This window comes from Chenopodium album, chromosome 24, assembly GCF_948465745.1.
Source record: "Chenopodium album chromosome 24, dcCheAlbu1.1, whole genome shotgun sequence".
Classification (NCBI taxonomy): Eukaryota; Viridiplantae; Streptophyta; class Magnoliopsida; order Caryophyllales; family Amaranthaceae; genus Chenopodium; species Chenopodium album.
In genome coordinates, this window is record NC_137857.1 from 28765671 (window position 1) to 28784206 (window position 18536).

The 18536-nt window shown below is 33.1% G+C and overlaps 1 protein-coding gene across 1 annotated transcript; it reads left to right on the top strand.

The window, feature by feature from the left end:
• The first annotated feature begins 401 nt into the window (after window positions 1–401).
• Window positions 402–977, top strand: LOC145610764 (pectinesterase inhibitor 10-like). The gene has a single exon (XM_081666062.1). The coding sequence runs from the start codon at window positions 402–404 to the stop codon at window positions 975–977; it is 576 nt and encodes a 191-aa protein (XP_081522188.1).
• The last annotated feature ends 17559 nt before the right edge of the window (window positions 978–18536 follow it).

An 18536-nucleotide genomic window follows, 5' to 3' on the forward strand; every position in this document is an offset into this window, starting at 1 on the left:
GCAAGAATGATTTTTGTGACATGCTATTTCTTTTACTCCGTAAATATTACTATCTTTTACATAAGTACTCCCTAATAAGTTTTAGGAAACTGTCTTAGCTAACAATTTTTTGTTTCAGATCTTCTAATTATATTTCATTATTACTTTCCTTTTTAAGGTTTATTTTATATATTTTATCTCTAGTTAAGTTGTATGAACTCTATCTCTCCCAATTTAACGAAATCCAATTGCAACATTACCATTGCACCGACATTGTAGAGTTGTATTTGACATAAACTTTGACTGTAATTAGAACTCTCTTTAAGCCGACTAAAAAAATCTATAAATATTTCATACAATATTCAATTCTTCACATCAAACATCATATCCCTTCTTTCAACAACAACAAAAAAACCAAAACAATGGCACGACAACAATTTTTACTCTTAGCATCCCTTCTTTTCCTTTGTGTAACAGGCTCCTTAGCAAGCTACTCCCCAGCCACATCTTACCTCATATCAACCTGTGACGACGCCACATACTCAACCCAATGCCTACAAACCCTCCTCCCCGATGTTGACCGCATCAACAGCACCCCTAAGAAGTCCACTCGTCTCGCTATAGCAGGCACCATAGCCGCAGCCCAATCCGGGTCTAAGAGCATCACGCAACTCTCGAAACAACCACAAGTTTGGACCCGTGAAGCCAACTCCCTGAATGATTGTAGTACCTCACTCGCTAGCTCGGTCAAGGGATTGAACGCAGTAATGGACGCCACGGACCACTTGGGTGGCGGTAGTAAGAGTGACAAAGAGTCAAAGAGGACAAGTATGATTAATAACATCAGACCCGTTATTACGGCTATAGACACTTGCCTTAAGAATTTACAAGGGTTGAGGGCTAGAGATGTTGTCTTACAAAGAGTTCAAGAATCTACAACACCACTCAATCATCTTGCTACTAATGCTATCGATCTCATCCGTCGCATGCAGTTTTAATCATATTAGTTATTTGTTGATTGAGTATATAATACATTATTAACGGTAGTTTTATTTTTATAAAACAAGATTTAGGAACCTAATTAGTATGATTGAGTTGTTTTTATATCATTTGATACTTTGTTTTAATATATATGCAAGTATTTTAATGCAAGTATACTTTAATAGCGTAATACTTCCTCCGTTCTTTTTTATTTGACCTGTTTCTTTTAGTACGCTTAGTAAATTTATAGAAATTATATATTATGATAGTACTTATTTGAATCTAACAAGAAAGATCCCACATGAACATGTTCGTTTTTACTTTCATGTAATTCACAAAAGATGGTCAAACGACGGATGGTGAATAGTGTAAAAGTCAAAGGACGGATGGTCGGATGGTGAATAGTGTAAAAGTCAAAGCGGGTAAAGTTAAAAAAAAACGAAAGAAGTAATTTAAAAAAACAATAATAAGTTTTAATCCGTATTATATTTGGGGTATTGTCTATTTTGTGCAACTGATCAACAATGACACAATCATAACTTTAAAAAATATAAAAAAAAAATGACACAATCATAAAATACACGTGTCAAGTCCTGATTAGTCCAAAAATTAAAAACAAAACAAAACACCACCAGCTCGGCCTCCTCCCTTTCCACTACCGACCCACCTTAACCTCCAACCACTGCCTATTCCGCCGGTCTTCCCACGCAAGCCTACCGCACCTCCTACACCCCTGACGTCGCCTTATTGCTCCCTGTCTGAAACCCCCTCCCATTCCCCCACTCAAACACCAAAGAAACAATCAAATTCGACATGTCTCGAGTTGAAATCATTGATAATTTTTCCAAAATTAGCAGTATTAATACCCTGAAATTATATTTTCCTTAAAAAATTAAGTGGGGCCCACATATTTCATTTAACCTGTTTAGCAGGTTGTTTACTTGCTTAAACTAATATGAGCAACTACCCCCTATACTTTGGTTTATTCTAAGTTAAAGGTTAGTTCGAATTAAAATGAGAAGTTGGTGAATAGTTCGAATTGTTTTTGTTAATTTTTCCTTTTTATTGTTATTATATATATATATATATATATATATATATATTCATATTTTTAAATTTACAGGAAGTTGTTGGCCATTCTCAGCAGTCGCGGCAGTAGAAAAGGCTAAACAAAATCAAAACAGGACAACTAATCTCACTATGATGAACTTCTCGATTGTGGTCAAAACAAATTTGGTATCACTTCGTATGCTTCTTATTCTATAATTTACGAAAATTTACACAAAGAATGAGCGGCGAATTAGCTAGCTAAGCTACAATGTACGTACTCAGATCATGTCTTGTTAAATGTGAGTTTTGGTCACTTGGTCAATGTTCTAAGGCCATTTTTCCTGTTGGGTAGGTTGTTTTATCCTTTCTAGTGTGAATGGATGTTTTTTGTTTCATCTTATGTGATGACTGACATCTTTATACAAAATAGTGCTCTTTATTATGAGAATGAAATATCTTTAATGAAACTTAATGGTGTTTTTTTTCTTTTTTACAAAAATAAAAATACAAACATATGCATTTTATATTGTTGAAGTTTGTTAGAGGATCATCTAAACCAAAAGCTTAATCTGATGGTTGAGGCCCAAAAATATGTTTTATACTCTATCACGCACCCTTACACGAGAGCCCGTTAGACCGACTAGAAGTGTGGATGCAGCATGGGCCTCCTCATACCCTGCGCGTAATATTCCACTTGAAAGTGGGAGAGTGGATGAGATTCGAACCCGTGACCTTTGTGTCATGCTGGCTCTGATACCATCAAAGTTAAAATGTTACACCCTCGATTGGGTCTATAATATGAAACATCATATCTTCAAAAGGAGAGTAAATATTTTTCCGAAAAACAATCAAACACAAGATATGAAGAATCAATAAGTTATAATATAGAGCTATATATATACCATCTTAATTTCATTCCTAGTTTTAATCTCATAGCATTATGTAATAACCAATCAAACACCCTGCCGTTTATATTAATTACGAGAATATCATATAGATAGAGATATCTATTATTTTGTTATGTTTTTTAATAAATACATGTCACTACGGCTACATTTTATGAAAGAGATTGATGAGAAATCCCAATTAAAGCCTCAAAATCCCTCATAACTTGGAAGTTGTCATCAACATTAACAGATTGTTCCATCTGCATAAAAGTAAACATGGGTTGAGTATAACAGTAAAAAACCATATTAACTTCAGAAGGTTATATATAAAAAGTTGGACTGACCTTTATAATGGCCATTCGGGCTGCCTCCCTCGCTTCTTGTCTTTGCCTTTTGAGTTCAGATTCTTCTCTTGATCGCGCAGCTAATTCGGCAGCTCTTATTTTTGCATCCAAGTTAGCTGTCTCTGTGAAATGAATAGCATGTTTAGTTGCAGTTGAAGGCTTAAGTTAAAACTTCATGTATTCTACCGCACAGAAGAGAGTAATGAATGCATATTCACCTTCATGTTGCCGCCTCTGCATTATTTTCTTCTCTTGCTGCCGATTTGTTTTATCAGCACCCTAAAAGTTTGAAATGTACATATGAGTAAATTTGCAAATGGAATGTATTTCAGAGCTTGCCAATAACGAAATCAAATAAGTGATTGGAAACTAAGATTTGGCAATTACCGGTTCCAACAATGTGTGATTTTGGGCCTTCTTTATAGTTTCTGCATACCGACTCTTCAATTTTGCAATATGCATGGCTCTTGATGGAGAGAGTTCACCATATGATATAGTTTCCAAACCTATACAACAACAACAAAATGAGTATGCTGAATTGCTGACAAAGTCCAAGCAGCCGTAATCACATTTTGATATTATTAGGATTTTTAAACACTGACCACTTGTAGAAGGAGCACTAGCACCAAAAGAGCCACTTGTAGAAGGAGCACTAGCATAGCCACCTAAACAAAGTAACCATTATTATAAGTAAGTTCCAACAAATTCTTCAGACCACAGAATTTAATCAAAGTAGCTCACCTTTACAGCAGTAAACTCATCATAAGGAATACATTAACATTAATTTAGACCATAATTTATGGACTGTCGCACAAATTATTTTCTAATCCTATTCATAACAAATTCTTCTCACTTTTTACAAATTGAACAATTCGAAAATTGACATAAAGATCTCCCACTTAAAATAAAGTATCCGCGTTCAATCCGAACATTAACGTGTTGTGCAATACATTAACAACAAAATTTGATTCAATTATCTTGAAAAAAAAAAAAAAAAAAATTTTAGGGATATTTGATTCAATAATTAAATTACTCTCATAATTTCCTTTTCTGGTAAAATAATTGGTGATGTTTCATTATTTTAAAATTTAGAAACAAAAGTTCAGATTTTCGAACGCGCGCTAAACAAAATGTACTGATAATTAAACCCTTGATTATGAAATTGATATGATGAAAACAAAACAAACAATTAACTTACATCAAATGCTGGTTTAATGGGGGAGACAAGTATCAGAAAGCGAAGTGTGATTCAATGGAGAACTTGAACTACGCTTCAATGGAGAAATTAAAGTGGAGTGCGCTTCAATGGAGAATTGCGAGAGAGCTAAAATTTGTTTTTTTTAAGTGTGTTGATAAAATTAGCGCCCTAATAAATAAAGTGAGTAAATCAATTAGATAAAAATTTCTTCTTGTCAAAAACAAAAAAGATAAAAGTTTCCTTAAAAAAAATTAAATAAAACTTTCATTAAAAAATTAAATAAAAGTTTCCAATTTAAACCTACGCGTACTAACACACTACACCCTCACTAATTCACTATCATGTAAAAAAAAAAATACACCTTATATCTCTACATGTGTATCATCAATAACTATATACTAAAAGACACACTAGCAATGGCACGTGTTCATTTTGGTTTGTCCTTATGTATTTTTTTTTTAATAAAATTCAATTAAAGAAACAAATCTTATTTACAAAAATATTTCCAACCTAATACAATATAATTACTTAAAATAAAAAATTTTGACATATCTTTAACACAAATATTTATAAAGTTATAAAAAATCTTAACATAATTTTGCTCATTTTCTACATCATTTAATATGTAACATATCTTTGTAATCCTTTATTTTGCTCAAAATTTATCAACTTTTTTTGTATAATTTTTTTGTTTAAAAAAACTAATTATAATGATAGTTTAATAATGGTTATTGAAGATTACCGTGCATAGCCCAAAAACAAACCTAGTATATATATATATACACACACACATATATATACACATATGTGTATATATATATATATATATATATATATATATATATATATATACACACACACACACACATATATATATATACACACACACACATATATACACATATGTATATATATACACATATGTATACACACACACACACACACACACACACACACACACATATATATATATATATACCAACGGCAACTTTCCGTCACAGGAGTTAGGTTGTGGTGGTAAAATCTATATTTTTTTTATGAGGTGGTAAAATAAAACTTTTGGATGTGGATGTAAAAGCAATTTTTGTGTTTTTGTGAGGTGGTAAAAGTCAAAGTTTCCAAAATATTAATATAGATTAAAAATAAGGTGTTGTAATATATTATTTTCCAAGACTATTATAATATTATCAATATATCAATATCAATTTTTTTTCTGTAACTTTCATCATAATATAAAAAAATTTGCTTTAATTAAAAAAAGAAAATTCATTTAGTAGCATACTTTGTATAAATCTTAAAATTACATAATGTTTATAAATTTAAAAAATATTATGTCATAGTATACATAACATATATTGGAAATTTTAATCTAATTACTCTAAGTATATTTATGTGATTATTATTTCAAAAATAAAAACCCTCACTACTCACTAAAAATGTATTAAAAAATTGATTACGGAATACTAAATATTCTAAAGTAAAATGAAATCAACTAAAGTTTCATATTATGCCGGTCAAAATGTGTCAACAATTTCGGGATAAATGAATATTAGTTCGTATATGGGTACTAATCTTTTAATTAACTTATATAAAACCTTAAAATAGAAAAAATAGAAAAGTGATAATAAACTACATTCAATCAAAACATAAAGAATTATATTTTAAAAAATCAAAACAAAAATAAACGTTAAATTTGGATTAGACAATATATATATATATATATATATATATATATATAAATCTTTAGAATAAAAAAAAAATATTCTTTTCTATTATCTTGCACAAACAAAAAAATCGTTCATCATTTATCATTTATTCGACTTAAAAGATTAAATACTACAATACAAAGTTTATCATATTCATGATAATAGTTTATCACCACTTTAAATTCAACGGATTTTTTCATAATTAGGAGCCAAAATGTTAATTTTGGAAGAGGGGTAGATTAAAGTATGCGACTCAACATCTAGCACAATCAACGATCCATTTTTCACTGTGTACACGATATGAATATTTAATGTTATATTTACTTCATTGGTGTTATAGGGGTTGTCAAAACAAAATAATTTTTATTTCTTCTATTTATCTAATAGAAATTAGAATAGAAAAAAAATATTATGTAAAAAAAACCGTGCATCGCACGGGTTTACATCTAGTAACCTTTATGTATTTGGTATTAGTATAAACCAAAATTCAAGTTATTTTTTTACGAATAAGGGTGTGTTCTATTCACCTAATTTTCACTGATCTGAATTTATCTTAACTTATCTGAACTTACCTGAACTTATCTAAACTTATTAGACCTTATTAAAACTTATTTTAGTTGTAATTTGTACTTGGGTAACCCTTATCAGAACATATTAAACCTGATCTGAACTTATCTGAACTTAACTGAACTTATCTGAACTTATTACACCTGAAATAAGTGAAAATAAGGTGAACAGAACAAACCCTTAAGTTTTTTTAGATAAATTGATGTTGAATTTACACCATTATTTATAATTTATTTGTTATAAATTTAATTATGACAGTGCATGGCACGATATTTAACCTAATTTTAATTAAAATAAAGGATTACGAAAGATATTTCAGATATAAAATGATGTAGAATATGATCAAAAATATGTTAAGAAATTTTTTTGCAGCTATATAAATATTAGTGTTAAAGAAACATCAAATGTTTTTTTTTAATGTAATTATATTGTATAATGTCTTTGAATGAATATTTTTTGTATATAAGATTTGTTTCTTGAATAAAATCTTATTTAGCAAAATAAATTAAGGACACATCTAGAGATAACACGTGTCATTGCTGGTATGTGTATAGGAACAGGAGGAGTAATACGCATTATTACGCAATAAAAATCCTGAGTATTAAGTTTTAAAAGCGAGCATGACTTGAGAATCACCTAATTACTTCATAACCCCAATAAAGGTGCAATTTTAAATCTATATCTATATATATATATATATATCTATATATATATATATATATATATATATATATATATATATATATATATATATATATATATATATATACTCATTGATCGCATGAGAAGACATGAGCCCGCCTCGTGTCATCATGACTAGGCAGATAATGTGGCGCACTTGCGCCATGTCATTTCTTGAGTAATTATTATAACCCCCAATTTAAGAGGACGTTTAAGGTGATCAATCACCACCATTATTCTCTTGATAAGTAACTCTCATAACCCCCATTTAAGAGGATGTTTAAGGTAATTATTCACCTCCCTTGATGCTTGAGATTCTTCCTCTGTGTTCTTTCATGTTTTTCTAAATATAGAAGCCTTTTTTTTAATACTTCAAAAATACATCAAGAACAATAGTCTAAACACATTCTCTATTGGGCATAAGTTACTTGACTCAAACCTTCCACCCAAAAGTGTCTTTGTGTGGAAGTGGTGTGCTAACCATAGGGTTCATGCCGGCGAATACAATTGAGTACCTTGGTGGCTTAGTTACGTCAGAAATTCATTTTCCAGAAACTGATTTGCATCACGATGCATATTGTTCCATTATTTGTGAAATTATCTTTTTGATCTTACTTAAATATCTATATATTGTTTGTACTAGACTACTCCTTTATTTACAACAAATAAAACTAATTTAATCTCTATTAGTATTTTATCATATAATTTTTATTATAAAACCTCATTTATAATATACATATAATAACCCGGGGCATTGCCCGGGCCAAAAAACTAGTTCTAACACCAAAACTGTTATACATTCCCGCCATCAACAAAGTTCATAGGCGCCTTTCTCATCTGAAACTTTTTCTCAAAAAAAAAAAAAAAAACCTAAAAACCCCTTCAATTCTCTCTCCAAATTTCTTTCAATTTTCATAGAATTAGATCAATTAAATTTGTGCCCTTAAAAAATGGGGATACAAGGGCTATTGCCGCAACTAAAACCGATAATGTCGCCATTACTCATTAAGGAATTACAGGGTTGTTGGGTTGCTATTGATACCTATTCTTGGCTACACAAAGGTGCCTTATCTTGCAGTGTACCCAGCTTTGTAAAGGTATCCCTACTTCTAGGTCAATTTCATCGCCCTTAATTTTTGCTTATCATTTTTTATTTTATTTATTTTATTTTATTTAGGGTTTGATTGCAGATGAAATCTTGGATTTTTTTTTTTTTTTTTTTTTTTTGCAATTTTGGAAATGTTGACCCTTATGAGGTTTAGATGATGATGTTAAGAATTGAGCAAACTTCCATCTAATAAGGATTTTCTACTGTTGTGATGTTTGCAGGTTCAGTAAGCGTTGGGAGCTGAATTAGGAACTGAGACAAAGGAACTTTAGAAGATCCATGAGGACAAATAAAGACAGAAGTAGAGTTCCAGCAATGAAACTTCCCGAAGTTTTTCATAGGAACTTCAAAACGGGTTGTAACAACTTGGTTCCGGTGTAATGCTGAGGCAAACCTCAACAACCAAGGATCAGTGCAAAGATCGAGATATCAACCGAAAAAGATGGACTTCATAACTTATAGTTGTATAAAAGATAAATTTGTTTTTGTAGGTTGATGTAAGCATGTTAATGGTTGTTATGCATGGAACTTATTAGAAATCAGATAAAGCTTGGGAAGCTCATTAATTCGTAAAAGATAACTTTAGTTTTATGAAAAAGTATTTATTTGATTTTATCCATTAAAATCTGATTTAACTCGGTTTTATCTTTTTCAAAAAATTCTATCTTTTAACTAAAACGAATTTGATAAAATTTGGTTTTCAAATAAAGCGAAATTAAATCTGTTTTGATTTCGGTTTTAATTAAAGAGATAAGATTAGATTTCTGTTTAACTTATCTTATTTGCGAAAACCTTACTTTGTGAACTGAGGAACCTCTATAAATATAGAAGTAATTCAGTGAAGCAAAATGAGAGTTTTAAGCATGAAAACCACTTAGTGCTTAAGAGTAAGTTTGCCAAAGGTTTAAGCTTTATCATTTTTTATTTCGGGTTTCATGTGTAGCTTTCCATTTATGTGTTAGAGTGAGTCTTTGTGTTGTAATTGGTTTTGGGGTGAGATTGTGAATTCTCTACAAGTTCACATTTGTGTATGAGTTTGAATTCTCTAAAATTCAAGTGGTAGTTGTGAGTGCACAGTGAGTTAAAGGAACCTGAAAGGTGTCTTGGGTCACCTAGGAAGTGTCCTAGGTTAAGGGAGAAAATGTACCTAGGAGGTGTCTTAGGTCTGGTAGGAGGTGTGCTATCAAGTGGCAAGTGTCCGTGGTGGAACTTGCAAAGCAAAGGTCTGTGTAATAGGTTGTACTAGGAGAGTTACCTATTATAGTGGAATTTGTTTATAAGTCCCAATAGGGCCGAGGTTTTACTTCGAGCTAGGCACTGGATGGTTTCCTCGTAAAATTTGCTGTGTCCTTTAAGTTCCTTTTACGTTTTGTTTTTAATTTCCGGATAAGTTCACGATTGGAACCTACTACTATTCAGTATTCACCCCCCCCTCTCGTAGTAGTTCATCTAAACTAACAATTGGTATCTGAGTAGGTTCTCACAAAATTACAAGCAACCTTGTAGAGTAAGTTCCTGAAGAGATGAATGCGCACGAGAAACTTGAAAAAGGGATTCAACCCAAAGACCACCAATGTTCAATGGAAAATTCTATTCATACGGGCAGAAGAATAGAGATATTCATCAATGCTGAAAATTATCAAGTATGGAGAGTCATTGAAAGTGGTGACTTCGAGGTAACAAAAGCCAATGCAAACAAAGAGGTAATCCCTAAACCACTGGCTGAAATTGATAAAGAAGATTATGAAAAATATGAGTTAAATGCTCAAGTAGTGAAAATCTTGCATTATGAACTAGGACCTCATGAGTACAATAGAATCATGGGTTGTAAGTCCGCAAAGCAAATTTGGGATTTATTACAAATAACACATGAAGGAACAAATGAAGTTAGTCGTTCTAAAATTGACTTACTAATGTCAAAATATGAAAGATTTGAAATGCTACACAAAGAATCCATTCAGGATATGTTCACTAGATTTACTAACATTGTCAATGAGTTAGAATCTTTAGGCAGGTCCATACCCATTGATGAACAGGTAAGAAAAGTTCTTAGAAGTCTTCCTCGAGATGAGAGGTGGAGATCCAAGGTTACTACTCTACAGGAATCCAAGGACTTCACCAAGTTCAACCTTGAACAGCTCAATGGTTCTCTGCTTACTCATGAACTTCATCTTGGAGCAAACTCTAAAAGTTCCAAGAATAAAATCCTTGCTCTAAAGGCTTATGAATCAAGCGACTCTGAAGATGATGATATGGAGATAGCCATGCTTGTACGGAGGTTCAGGAGGATGCTGGGAAAGAGAGGAGAAAAGAACAAACGAGGACAGCTAAGTTCCAAGGAGATCAAGTGCTTCGAATGCGGTTCCAAGGACCATCTCATCAGAGATTGCCCTCAACTTAAGGAGGATTAGAAACCAAAATACAATGGGAAGGAACCAAACAAGTACTACAAATCATCGTTCTCCAAGGAGGATGTCAGGAAAGCCATGATGGCTGCATGGGGAAACTCTGACTCAGAAGATGAAGGAGAAAGAGAATCCATGGAGGAAACAGCCAACCTGTGTTTGATGGCTAAAACTGACGATGAAGCTCGTCTAAAGGAACTTGAATCTGAGGTATGGTATGACTATCGACAACTCAAACATCTTAATAAGGAAAATCTTATGGACAATATTCTGGAACTTCAAGATGATTGTAAAGAACTAAATAGGTCAAAGTTCCAAACTGACCAAGCTTTAAAAATCCACAAAGAACATAGTGAATGGGTTGATAATATGAAAACTGATATTCAGACTAGATTCTTTGATTTATATGATAAAAATTTCCTTCTAAAAGAACAAGTTGAAAAACTGAAACATGATAATATTATGTTAAATGTAGAGCTAACTCAACTAAAACTTGGAATAAATTTTTCTGACTATGAAGTTCCTCTCGCAAGCCAACTTCCAAATTTTGAAAAACTAAAATCAGATTTGGAAGAAGTTAAAATAAAGAATCAAACTTTGGAGGAGGAACTTGCAAGAGCCAGGAAAGGTAAAGAAGTGATTAATAATGGAATTCCATCTTGGATAGCTAATGCTCAAAATAAACATAAAGAAGGACTAGTATATAAGAAGAAGTCTAGGAGAAATAAGAAGTATGTGGATCTGCCCAGTCAAAAATTATGTTACTATTGTGGTGGTACAGGACATCTTCGAGCTGCATGTCCTAAAAGAATTAAAGATACTCTTAAGAATACTGAGCATGCTGAACTGGTCTGGATGAAGAAATCTGACTCTTCTTCCAAAACACTAGAACCCAAGGAAACCAGGTTTCCAGAAACTAACGCTTAGTTTTCATGCAGGTTCCAGTGAGGGGGAACAACACTTGGTACCTCGATAGTGGTTGTTCCAAGCACATGACTAGAGAAATATCTAAATTTCTATCACCAGATGCCTACTATGGAGGAACTGTGACCTTTGGTGATAATAAGAAAGGTGAAATTATTGTTATTGGTAAAGTAGAAAGGTCAAGTTTCCATGCTATAGAAAATGTTTTTTTAGTCGAGGGTCTTAAACACAACTTGTTAAGTATTTATCAATTTTGTGATAAAGGTGACTCAGTTAGCTTTACTTCTAATCTTTGTAGAATCATCAATAATGACACTAACAGTTCTATTCTTGAAGGAACCAGAAAAGGGAACACATATATTGTAGATCTCAATGAAGTTCCAAGTAGTAGCTTAACTTGTCTTAGTGTCATTGAGAATGATCCCCTATTATGGCACAAACGATTTGGCCATGCTAGTTTTTCTTTGCTTGATAAACTTAGGTCAAAAGAACTTGTGGAAGGACTTCCATCCATCAAGTTCCTAAAAGATAAAGTCTGCAGTGCATGTGTTAAAGGTAAGAAAACACGAATATCTTTCAAATCTAAGAATATGGTAAGCACCACAAAACCATTGGAACTTATCCATATGGATTTGTGTGGTCCTATGAGGATACAAAGCAGAAGTGGCAAAAGGTATGTAATGGTTATTGTAGACAATTTTTCCAGATATACCTGGGTTTTCTTTCTTGTAAGAAAGGATGATACGTTTGATCAGTTTGTTGCTTTTGTTAAGAAAGAACAGAGAAGAATAGGTTGTCAATTAGTCCACCTGAGGTCAGATCATGGAACTGAGTTCGAAAACTCAAAATTTGATGAGTTTTGTAATGAACATGGAATGGACCACAACTTCTCAGCCCCCAGGACTCCACAAAAAAATGGAGTTGTTGAACGGAAAAATAGAAGCTTGGAAGACATGGCAAGAATGATGCTAATTTCCAGTGGACTGCCTAGGAATTTCTGGGCTGAAGCAGTAAACACAGCATGTTATATATTAAATAGAGTTTCTATTCGAGCAATAACCAACAAGACACCTTATGAGCTAATGAAAGGAAGAAAACCAAATATTTCATACTTTAAATCATTTGGTTGCAGGTGCTTATACACATCAATGGAAAGAGGAACTTGGGAAAATTTGATGAACGGAGTGATGAGGCTGTATTCTTAGGATATGCCTCAAATAGTAAGCTTACAAAGTTTATAATAAAAGAACAATGTGTGTTGAAGAGTCTATACATATTATTTTTTATGAAACTGACTATGTAATTGATGTACATGATGATGATGATGATGATTTCAAAATAGGGTTGGTAAGAAGATATGACCTTGATGAGGAATCAACTGTATCCATGAAGCAGCAAGACCAGAATTCTATAGCTGAAAATCAAACGACAACTGAAATAGTAGTTCCTCAAGAGGAACACCCAGCGCTTGAGAATCCAGAACCTGGAATCCAGAACCACTGAATCAAGAGACTGAAGACAATGGTGCTGAACTGAGAGATTGTATCCAATTAAAAACTTTACCCCTAAACGTTGGAAACATCAAAAGTCTCACCCGGTGGATATGATTATGAGTGACATAACCAAAGGAACTCAAACTCGTTCCCAGCTGAGAAACTTCTGTGCATTTTTCTCGTTCCTATCTACTTTGGAACTAAAGAACTGTGAAGAAGTCTTACAAGATGCAGACTGGATAATGGCAATGCAAGCTGAACTGAGTGAATTTGAAAGAAACAAAGTCTGGCACCTAGTTCCTAGACCGGAACACCAGAAAGTCATTGGACTAAAATGGGTGTACAGGAACAATCTTGATGAACATGGAATCATTGTGAGAAATAAAGCTAGGCTGGTTGTCAAGGGGTACAATCAACAAGAAGGCATAGACTTTGATGAGACATTTGCACCAGTTGCCAGGTTAGAAGCTATACGCATTTTTATTGCTTTTGCAGCTTTTATGAATATTAAGTTGATCCAGATGGACGTCAAATGTGCCTTCTTAAATGGTTTATTAAAAGAGGACGTCTATGTGGAACAACCCCCTGAATTTGAAGATCCAGAATTCTCAAGTCATGTCTATAAACTTGATAAAGTTTTCTATAGGTTGAAACAAGCGCCAAGGGCATGGTATGAGAGGTTGTCCAAGTTCCTATTGGATAATGATTTTAAAAGAGGAATAATAGACAAAACATTGTTTTTGAAATCTAAAGGAACTGATATTTTAGTTGTACAAACATATGTAGATGATATTATTTTTGGTGCAACTAACGAATCTTTGGTGAAGTATTTTGCTGACCTTATGAGTGGTGAGTTCGAGATGAGCATGATGGGTGAGCTAAACTACTTTCTTGGCTTGCAAATTAAACAAATTGAGAAAGGAATAATGATTCACCAGCAAAAGTATGTGAAGGAACTCATAAAGAAATATAAGATGGAAAGTTCCAAGTCTATAAGAACACCATGGGAACTAACATCAGACTAGATGAAGACGCAGTTGGAACTTGTATGAATCAGAAGATGTATCGAGATATGATAGGTTCTTTATTATATTTAACTGCTAGTAGACCTAACATATCGTTCAGTGTAGGTTTGTGTGCGAGGTTACAAGCCAATCCAAAGGAATCTCATCTTAAAGCAGTCAAAAGGATACTTAGGTACCTAAAAGGAACTGATGACTTATGCCTCTATTATCCAAGAAATGAATCAATTGATTTAGTGGAATACACAGATGCTGATTATGCAAGTGATCTAGTGAATTTTGTCCAGTTCAACATTCTAAGGTTAAGCATATCCACATTAGACATCATTTCCTAAAAGATAATGTGGAAAAAGGCTATATTAGGTTAGAATTTTGTCCAACTGATAATCAAATTGCTGATATTCTAACTAAGCCTTTGAGCAGAGAACGCTTTGAGAACATGAGACTAGAACTTGGGATGATCAAGCTGAATTGATTGCCACTGAAGTTCCCAGATATGGAATTTTCGATTACAAGATCAATTAGAAGAAATAAAACATCTATCACAAACTTGGTGTGAAAAACATAACGGGAATATCACCGTTGGTAAATTCTTGGAGGTTAGTACAATTAGCACTTATTAGACTGTACATAATTTTCAAGTGTATGTAGACTTGTATATGACGAGTTCCTGGATAAATTCATTTTCAATTTTCAAAATTTGTCTTTTGTAAATAATAAATCTATTCTCGAGAATTTATGAGAAAGATAAGCTTTGACTCTGAATATCCATCCAGTTGTTTTTAATTGGATAAATACATTGTTACCAGAAGCATAACTTTTCATCTCCTATAAACCGCCTCTCAAAGTTACCCCCTTATAAATACCTCAACCACCTAAATTGCCTTCAGTCAAATCAACAAAATACTCAAACCCTCTCAACCACAAAAATTTCTACAGCTTAACCAAAACGCACCCATGGAAGACGAAAATCAAAACCCTACCCCAAGCGAAATTTCACCCATCAAAGAGCTAGATCCAACCTAGATACCTCCAATCAACATTGAATTCCAAACCTCCATCACCTCATAAGCTAAAAGCACTAAACCAAAACCCCGAGAAGAAACCGCAACCTCCTCAACTGCTAGTCTCCCAATTGCACCAAATGTCATCGACAAAATTGCGGCTTGGAAGACACTAGGTGAAGAAAGAAGATTGGCACCGCCCTAAGGCCAAAATGTGGGGAAAAATAGGCGGGATTTTGAGGGGAGGTTTTTGCCACCGGTTCAAACTAAACCGGTGGCAATAAAATTATTTTCACCGGTTTAAACCGGTGGCTTTTGCTACTGTTCTGATGTTTGCAGGTTCAATAAGCGTTGGGAGCTGAAGTGGGAACTGAGACAAAGGAACTTTAGAAGATCCATGAGGACAAATAAAGACAGAAGTAGAGTTCCAGCAATGGAACTTCCCAAAGTTCTTCATAGGAACTTCAAAACGGGTTGTAACGACTTGGTTCCGGTGTAATGCTGGGGCAAACCTCAACAACCAAGGATCAGTACAAGGATCGAGATATCAACCAAAAAAGATGGACTTCATAACTTATAGTTGTATAAAAAATAAGTTTGTTTTTGTAGGTTGATGTAAGCATGTTAATGATTGTTATGCATGGAACTTATTAGAAATCAGATAAAGCTTGGCAAGCTCATTAATTCGTAAAAGATAACTTTAGTTTTATGAAAAAGTATTTATTTGATTTTATCCATTAAAATCTGATTTAACTCGGTTTTATCTTTTTCATAAAATTCTATCTTTTAACTAAAACGAATTTGATAAAATTTGGTTTTCAAATAAAACGAAATTAAATCTGTTTGATTTCGATTTAAAGAGATAAGAATAGATTTCTATTTAACTTATCTTATTTGCAAAAATCCTACTTTGTGAACTGAGGAACCTCTATAATTATAGAAGTATTTCAGTGAAGCAAAATGAGAGTTTTAAGCATGAAAACCACTTAGTGCTTAAAAGTAAGTTTGCCAAAGATTTGAGCTTTATCATTTTTAATTTTGGGTGGGTTTTATGTGTAGCTTTCCATTTATGTGTTAGAGTGAATCTTTGTATTGTAATTGTTTTTGGGGTGAGATTGTGAATTCTCTACAAATTCACGTTTGTGTATGAGTTTGAATTCTCTAAAATTCAAGAGGCAGCTGTGAGTGCACAGTGAGTGAAAGGAACCTGAGAGGTGTCTTGGGTCACCTAGGAAGTGTCCTAGGTTAAGGGAGAAAAGGTACCTAGGAGGTGTCTTAGGTCTGGTAGGAGGTGTCCTATCAAGTGGCAAGTGTCCGTGGTGGAATTTGCAAAGCAAAGGTCTGTGTAATAGGTTGTACTAGGAGCGTTGCCTATTATAGTGGAATTTGTTTATAAGTCCCAATATGGCCGAGGTTTTACTTCCAGTTAGGCAATGGATGGTTTCCTCATAAACCTAGCTGTGTCCTTTAAGTTCCTTTTACGTTTTGTTTTTAATTTTCGCATAAGTTTCCCGATTAAACCTACTACTATTCACCCCCCTCTCGTAGTAGTCCATCTAAACTAACAGGAAATACCCATTTCGAGAAATTGTTAAAAATGAGTTAATTTTAGCTTTGTTTGGATGGTTTTCTGATTTATCTAAGTTGGGTATTTGGGGTTAAGTTTTTTTTTTTTTAATATTGTTTTTATTAATTTCCTAGCTAATAAGGTTGGTTTGAGGGGAAAAAAATCCCAATTGAATGAATTGGTACTAATTTTTGGGATTTTATTAGGGTGATTTTATTGTTTAATTGGAGATATATCCTTGTATTATTTACCATTTTGGAAATACCCATTTGAAGAATGTTGGTAATAATGTTTTTCTTTTGGATGATTTTTTACCTTGCATCTGACAATGGTGATTTTATTTGAATTGGGTTAAGCTTCAATTTATAATGTTAATGGTATCCGTTCCCATTTCCCAGCTAGGCAGCTATTGAGGGAGACTAAAATCCTGATCACTGTGTTGTTTTTTTATTGACAGCAAGAAACCAATTAAGTTGAAAAGTTGCAATTTTGGATTTTCAATTTGGCATGCATGTGTATGCCTGATTAAATTGTTGGTATAGTGACTTCCTCTCTATTCTAATGTAATATCTCAATTTTTATAAAACTGTAGTTCTGCTGTTCTGGGGTGAGAAATGACAATGTATCTCAGTCATTTGAATTACAATGTCATCAATTTTGACATGAATTTTGAATTAGTAAGACTAATTATTGCTCCTCAGCTTTTAACGATTTTGCTTTGTCGGGCACATTGATTATGGTGTTAAACCTATTCTTTTTTTGATGGAGGTGATTTGCCAATGAAGGGTGAGCAGGAAAATAAATGTGCACGGTATACATCAATTCATTGAAAGGAATATGTTCTTTTTTTCATCTCATATATATCATGGTTCAGATCTTTAAGCTACACTTGAGAACGATGTTTGCTGCAATCGTTCATGTCATACACCTAAGTTTATAATTCTCAGCCGATCCTTAGAAATAATATTCGGTGTTAAGGATTGCATACCATTACTTCACTTCCACTTACGGCAGACTAACAACAACAAGATATCCTAACCTATATACATTTAGGATTAGCCATATCCTTACTGTTGTAAAGCTCAGTGATTGACCTTTGATTTAGTGCATTGTAATCTGAAGCTGAAAGTCTCTCATTAATAACTCTATTAACTTTGTCTAAAATGGGAAAAATCTTATGTGCTTCTGTTTCTTATCTGTTGTGAAGAACTGAAGTGGGAGCATCTGATCACCAATGAATAATTTCTTGATTACAATTTTATAGTATTTTGGGTTTGGCTTAATTCGCATATTGAAACAGCTCATAGATATATGGGATATGTTACTTTTTATTCATTATTCTTGTATTGTGGGCACCTCTAAATACTTATGCAGCTTTCTTGTATGGATAAGAAGCAGCTTGTTTTTGTTTTGTGTTTGATTATTATGCTGGTTGATCAAAATCAATTTGGTCCGGATGAAAAATATGTGGTGCTTGATCATAGTAACATTAAATGAATTTGGCTACAGCTAAGAGTAAGGTGTATGACTGGTTCAGTTGTAGCCTTGTAGGGCCTAGAATCGCCGATACAAATGCTGTGACAATATAGTGCAGTGTTTTGGTTAAATGTAGGGAATCTT

Excerpts from the sequence above, each read along its gene's own strand:
- LOC145610764 (XM_081666062.1), top strand. The coding sequence starts at position 402 with ATGGCACGACAACAATTTTTACTCTTAGCATCCCTTCTTTTCCTTTGT.